The sequence below is a fragment of the Sturnira hondurensis genome, unplaced genomic scaffold (genome assembly GCF_014824575.4).
Source record: "Sturnira hondurensis isolate 20B ecotype Veracruz unplaced genomic scaffold, ASM1482457v3 Scaffold0021354, whole genome shotgun sequence".
NCBI classification, from domain to species: Eukaryota; Metazoa; Chordata; class Mammalia; order Chiroptera; family Phyllostomidae; genus Sturnira; species Sturnira hondurensis.
The window spans coordinates 25,037,276-25,044,511 of NW_028093985.1; the positions used below are offsets into that span (position 1 = coordinate 25,037,276).

The window sequence follows — 7,236 nt, forward strand, 5'->3', positions numbered from 1 at the left end:
ATTTAGGCTGAATGGCATCATCAATTCACCTGGTCATTGTTTAGCAACAACCAATTACTACAGAAATCCTGAGGATTCCAGAGAACGCCAATGGATAAGAATCTATATTAAGTCAATATTCAAGACTTGGGGCCGTAATTTTACCTTTGAAGACAAATTTTTTTGCTGCTCTTCTTATTCCACTTCTCTCACTCGGCAGTGTGGTTGGGTGGTACTCTCCAGTTCGTTTGTAATATGCAATCTGTTTAAGGTGAAGGTCACCATTTTTCCCACTACGGACCATTGCGAAACTAGATAAAAGATATTTAAAGACACAATTTGGATACAACAAAAGTTTTGGAGAACTAAGACACACCCAGAGATCAGAAAACCGAATTATACGGAAGTCCGACAGCTACAAACCCTTCAACGGGGACGGTAAGAGAGGCAGAGCCAGCAGCGGAGCAGGGTCGGGAAGGACAGACCTAGGAGCGCAGGCAGCCCGGACCTAGTCGGGGTGCGGGGCAGTCTGACCAAGGTCGCACATTCGCGCGCAGTGAGACGGACCATGCAGGCCCCGGGGGGGCGAACCCAGGGGTGGAGGGCTGACAGCGGTGGCACACTGGCGTGCAGTGGAGCGGGGCGAGTGGCCCTGGTGACGGTGGTGGCTGCGGTGCTAGTGGGGGTCGCGGAGGCGGGCGCTGGAGGGAAACCATTGTCCCTCTTTGACCCCGTCCCCACATACAACGTCACAACCCAGCGACTGAGTTGCCCTGCGCTGGTGAAAACCTAGGGCTACTTAACAGGCACGAACAGCCCAAAAGATGGTGCAAGAACTCAAAGTCCCAGAGCCAGTAACTCTAGGTGACCAACAGATTGCCAGCCTCTCAGAAGCCCAATTTAAAACACTATTTATCAGGATGTTCACAGAATTGGTAGAGTACAGTCACAAATTAGAGGAACTTAGTCACAAATTAGAGGAACATATGAAGGCTAAACTAATTGAAATGAAGGGAGAGGTCCAGGAAACCAATAGCGATTGAAAGGAAAATGGGACTCAAATCAAGGGAGTGGACCAGAAGGAAGAACGAAACATCCAACCAGAAAATAGTAAAGAAACAAGAATTCAAAACAATGAGGAGAGGCTTAGGAACCTCCAGGACATCTTTAAACATTCCAACATCCGGATTATAGGGGTACCAGAAGGGGAAAAGAAACAGCCACAAGTGGAAAATGTATTTGAACAAATAATAAAGGAGAACTTCCCCAGTCTGGCAAAGGAAATAGACTTCCAGGAAATCCAGGAAGCTCAGAGAGTGCCAAAGAAGTTGGACCCAAGAAGGAACACACCAAGGCACATCATAATTACATTAGCCAAGACCAAAATGAAGGAGAGAATCCTAGAAGCAGCAAGGGATAAGGGGACAGTCACCTACAAAGGAGTACCCATCAGACTGTCAGCGGATTTCTCAAAAGAGACCTTACAGGCAAGAAGGGGCTGGAAAGAAGTATTCCAAGTCATGAAATCCAAAGACCTACAGCCAAGATTGCTTTATCCAGCAAAACTTTCATTTAGAATGGAAGGACAGATAAAGTGCTTCTCAGACAAGGTCAAGTTCAAGGAGTTCATCATCAACAAGCCCTTATTATATGAAATGCTAAAGGGACTTATATAAGAAAGAGATGATGAAAAATATCAACAGTGAAAGGACAGCAAACACACAGTTATTAACAACCACACCTAAAACAAAAGCAAACCAAGAGGACAGCTAGATCAGGAGTGGAACCATAGAAATGAAGAACACATGGAGGGTTAGAAACAGGGGGGTGGGAGGAGGAGAAGGGGGGAGAAGGCACAGAAAATAGCATCGATGGTAGGTAGAAAATAGATAGGGGGAGGGCGAGAATAGTGGGGGAAATATAGAATCTAAAGAACTTGAGACACGTGGTTATAAACTAAGGGGGGAGAAGGGTGGGGGAGGGAGTGTGTGGGTGGAGGGGAATGAAGGGGGGAATAGAACAACTGTAATGGTATAATCAATAAACTATATTTAAATAAATAAATAAATAAAGACACAATTTAAGTGATAAGCTAATTCAGTTACTGTTTCAGTTCAGGTTCTGCCATACTTCAGCTTACATATGAATTGAACACTCCTGGAATATCATCTATGACAGAGATAACTGGAGTACAGAAAAGAATGGTATGATGTATGGGAACTAAAATATTCAAATGCTATTTTTGAGATACATCATGACAAATTATCTTGTCTCTTTCCATGTAAGAGACATGGTAAGAAATGCCGAAAATTTTCCACATACTTGGAAAAAAGGAAATGAACAAGTACACTTCAAAAAGTTTTACTTAAAGTTTCAGGTTACCATTAGTTAAAATGTTATTTATACTGGATGGTTTTGAGACATTTAAATAAATGATAGGTTTTAAGGACAGAAATGCAGTTTTACATTACTTCTAAGTATGTTTATGGTCACTGCAAAATGCAAAAAACAAACCCTCAAATAATTTGTGAGAGATGTATTTTAGAAATGTTCAAATAATAAATGAGAAAACAGATTTAGCTATGCTAGACCTCCTACACACTTCTGAACTATATGTAAGTTGCTTTTTTGAACAGAAATGATTTTTGATCCTGTGCATACTTTCTCTAGGTTATAAAGAACCACCTGGCTGCACTGGCTGAAACAAAGGAAAACTTCTCTATTTCAGATCCTAAATATTATGAGAAATCACTACCTCAAAAAGACAATTTTTTTCATATTTTCTGTTGAAAGAAACTACCTTGTGCTGGTTTTCTGTTTGCTACCACCCCCACTCCATCCAGAAGCATTTTTTGCCCTTTCTCTCTCTGCTGCTGTGCCCTAGGAGACTGACCTTTACCAACTGCATTTATCGTTTTCTATTCCAAAAGGCCATTCTGCACCAATCTGAAAGATACACTGGGGTGGAAAAATAGGGAGATCAGTACAGGTCAGTTAAGGGACTACTACATAATAAGGCAAGAAATGATACAATTCTGAGTCAAAGTGGTATCAGTGGAAATAGATAAATTTTATAAGAACTGTGACTGACTGGATGTGTGTAGTGAATAAAATGCAAAGTCTGGGATCACTTCTGAAGTTCTGGTTGAGGGAGAAAAAAACAGTACTGAACACACATTCAGCTCATGGGCGACCAAAGCATGTGGATGGTAGATGAAGTTAAAGCAGTGGAAGAAGGGTTTCACGGAAAGTGCACCCAGTAAGAACAGTAGACATATCCTCACCCTAAGCAGGCACATTAATGAGTATACCCATCTATGCACCCTTCCTGACCACATCTACTTCCTCTAGGTAGAATTGTGTACACCTTCCTTAGTACACCCATAGTGCATGAACCACTTTTATATAATCTTCAATACTTTACTAAACTAGTTAGTTTAAATGTCTCTGTCCCAAATATATTGTAAATCCCTTGGAGGCATGAGATTAGCCAAAGAAATAGGAAAACAGCCAGAAGAGGTTCTGGTCATAGAAACCTAGGGAATAAAGAGTTCTTCAACACAAAACGGATGAGAGGTTATGTGATACCAGAACTAAAGTCTGTCTAGTGGTTTTGGCAATAGTTACAGTGGAACAGGGATGGTACCTAGACACCAGATTGCAACGAGGAATGGAATAAATGGGCGTTGAGGAACTGGATTTAATAAGCTTAAGTTTTGTTATGAAGGCAAGGAATTACAAAACAGTTGCTAGAGTCAAATACAAGATTCGGTCACTGAGCTAAAAAAATATTGCTGGGTTCCTGCTATGTGTCAGACACACACTGGAGATACAATAGTGAACAAGACATATATCCTCTTGACCTTTATGAAATTTAGATTCTATTAAGGTTAAGAGATTGTTTTGACATCCAAGTTCAAAGAAGCTTTGTTCACAATAGGCAAAAAGTGGCCCCAAACCAAATTTCCATCAGTGGATGAATTTGTCAACAAAACAGGAATATATGTATACAATGGAATAATTATTCAGTTTAAAAAGGAAGGAAATTCTGACACATACTGCAACATGGACAAACCTTAATGACATTATGCTAATGTAAAATAAGCCAGTCACAAAAACACAAATATTGTATGATTCCACATATATGAGGTACCCAGAGTAAATTTGTAGAAGCAAAAATTAGAATGGTGGTTGTCAGTGTGTGGGGGTTTGGAGTAACAGGGAAGTCACTGTTTAAAGAGTACAGAGTTTCTGTTATCCAAAAAAAAAAAAGAGTCCTAACAATGTATGGATAGTGGTGATAGTTACACACAATGTAAATGTGCTTAGTCCCACTAAATGTACACTTTAAAATAGTTGAGATGGCTCTGGCTGGTGTGGTTCAATGGATTGAGTGCTGGCCTGCTGACCAAAGGGTTGTTATTTCGATTTCCAGTCAGGGCACATGCCTGGGTTGAGGGCCAGGTCCTCTGCAAGGGGCACACAAGCGGCAACCACACACTGATGTTTTTCTTCTCTTTCTCCCTCCCTTCCCCCCTCTCTAAAAGTAAATAAATAAAATATTTTTTAAAATTAAAATAAATAAATAAAATAGTTGAGATGCTGAAGATGTCATTTAGGGACTTTCATAGCTAGAGAGGAGTCAATGTCCAGCATCAGAGCTTCAAAGACAGGCTGGCTCTCTTGTTAGATATTAATGAAGCCAGTGGCATTTACCTTTCCAAAAATCACAAGGCCCTTAACAACTGTGCTAAAAAGCCTGGATGACAGCACATCTGTTTATAAGATGGGCTTACTGAATGTTTTAAAGCCACTATTGAGACCTACTGCTCCAAAAAAATTCCTTTAAAAATATTACTGCTCACTGACAACACACCTGATCACCGAAGATCTCTGATGAAGATATACAGTGAGATTAATTTTGTTTTCATGCCTGCTAACACAAACGCCATTCTACAGGTCATGAATCAAGGAAAATTTGACGTTCAAATCTTACTACAGTCACGTACCACTTAACAATGGAGCTAGTTCTGAGAAAAAACATCTTTAAGCAAGTTCATCACTGTGCTAATGCCATAAACTTATACAAAATTGGATGTTATAGCCTACTACATACCTAGGCTATATGGTAGAGCTTCTTGCTCCTAGGCCACAAGCCTGTATGGCATGTTACTGTACAAAACAACACAAGATTAAATCAAGCACAAGAGAAAAGAATACAATCAAGAAATAAAGTAAACACAAGACGTATGAGGCTGCTGCTGGTGTAACACTGTGTTTTGCCTAACAGCAAACTTTTTATATAAGTAGAAAAGCACACTCTAAAACAGCAATAAAAAGTACAATACAGAAAATACACAGAACACCAGCAGTATCTGAGTAACACGTATTAGGATGTTAGGATCGCTAAAATGTTATTTGGCAACAGGAATTTTTTAGGTCCATTATAATCCTATGGGACCACTGTCATATACCAGTATGTGTCTGTCATCAACCAAAAAGTCATTTTGTGCATGACTGTTTTTAAGAAATATATTTCATAAGGCTATAGCTGCCATAGTGATTTTCTGATGGATATGGGTAAAGTGAAAACCTTCTTGAAAGGATTTACCATTCTAAATGCCATTTGAAACACATGTCATTCGTGGGAAGAGGTCAAAATATCAACATCAACAGGAGTTTAGAAGTTGATCCCAACCCACGGGGATGTCATTCAGGGATTCAAGACTTTAGTGGGGGAAGTAACTGCATATATGCTGGGAACAGCAAAAGAATGAGAATTAGCAGTGCAGCCTAAAGATGTGACTGGACTGCTGCAATCTCATGATAAAACTTTAACAAATGAGGAGTTGCTTCTCATGGATGAGCAAAGAAAGTGGTTTCTTGAGATGGAATCTACTCCTGGTGAAGATGCTGCGAAGATTGTTGCAATGACACTGAGGAGTTTAGAGTATTATGTAAACTAGTGGATAAAGTGGTGGCAGATTTTGAGAAAACTGACTCCAGTTCTGAAAGTTCTACCATGGGTAAAATGCTATCAAACAGCACTGTATGCTGCAGAGAACTCCTCTAAGAAAGGAGGAATCATTCAGTGCAGAAAACTATTGCTGTCTTTTGAAAGAAACTGCCACAGCCAACCTTCAGCAACCAGCACCCAAACTAGTCAGCAGCCATCAGCACTGAGGCAAGACCCTCCACCAACAAAAAGATAATGACTCACTGAAGGATCAGATCTTGGTTAGCATTTCTTAGTAAAAAAGTATTTTTAATTAAGTTATATGCCTTTTTAGACATAATACTACTGGATACTTTAGTATAGTGTAAATATAACTTTTATAAGTACTGGGAAAACAAAAACATTGTGTGACTTGCTGTATTGCGATATTCACTTTATTGTGGTGGTCTGGAACTGAACCTGCAACATCTCCAAGGTATATCTGTAGTAATCACGACTATGTAGTATTGGCAAAATGATAGCTATTAGCCTGCCGAACAGAATACAATGTCTAGAAATAGAGCCACACAGAAATGATAAATTGATTTTTGAAAAAAGTGCCAAGGTAATTCAACAGAGAATAAATAATATTTCTAAGAAATGACACTGGAACTAAACATTGATATGAGAAAACAATGAACCTCAACTCCTATTCTGCATCATCTGTAAAAATTAATTCACGATGGCTCATGGACCTAAAGGTAAAACCTGAACTATAGAACTTCCGTAGGATAAAAAAGAAAATCTTCGTGAACTTAGGTTCCCAGACAGCAAACAAAAAGACCACTGATAAAAGAAAAAGTTAAAATTTTTGCTATTGAAACAGTACTGATAAGAAAATAAAAAGAAAAATTACAGTTGGGATAAAACATTTACAGTACATATGTTAGGCAGGATAGATAGTAAAATAAGGCAGGGAGGGGGAGGGAGACATATCTCACCAATTAACTCAACAGTCCTAGGCTTGGTCTTGTAAGATTGCCAGGTGTTCCAAAAATCATGAGAAAAACCATGATAGCACAGGCAGAGGGGAAGCCCTTGAAGTTCTGTATTAATTGTTTCCATTATCTGGGAAAGAAAGCCTTTGAAACTGTGTATTTATCTCAAGGTCTGGAAAGGGGAGGAAGAGGAGGAACCTAGAAGCTGGCTACAAGCATAAAACTCCTAAAATCCCAATAGTCAGTATACTCAGAACTAGCTGGGTGCCCACTTGCAGCTTTGTGCTCAAGATATTTCATAAATAAACTTATATCTCATTTCCA

General features: G+C 39.5%; 1 protein-coding gene and 1 long non-coding RNA gene across 2 annotated transcripts in view; one reads left to right on the forward strand and one right to left on the reverse strand.

Annotated features, from left to right (window-relative positions):
- The window catches only part of GIN1 (gypsy retrotransposon integrase 1), a 22,347-nt gene extending 22,057 nt beyond the window's left edge, over window positions 1-290 (reverse strand). Inside the window, exon 1 of the mRNA XM_037032272.1 lies at window positions 145-290. Within this exon, the coding sequence (XP_036888167.1) occupies window positions 145-283 (139 nt within the window). The 5' untranslated portion in view covers window positions 284-290. The remainder of the gene's footprint in view (window positions 1-144) is intronic.
- LOC118977336 (uncharacterized) overlaps window positions 1-7,236 on the forward strand; it is an 8,046-nt gene extending 810 nt beyond the window's left edge. Inside the window, exon 3 of the long non-coding RNA XR_005064499.1 lies at window positions 7,167-7,236. This is a non-coding gene — a long non-coding RNA (uncharacterized LOC118977336). The remainder of the gene's footprint in view (window positions 1-7,166) is intronic.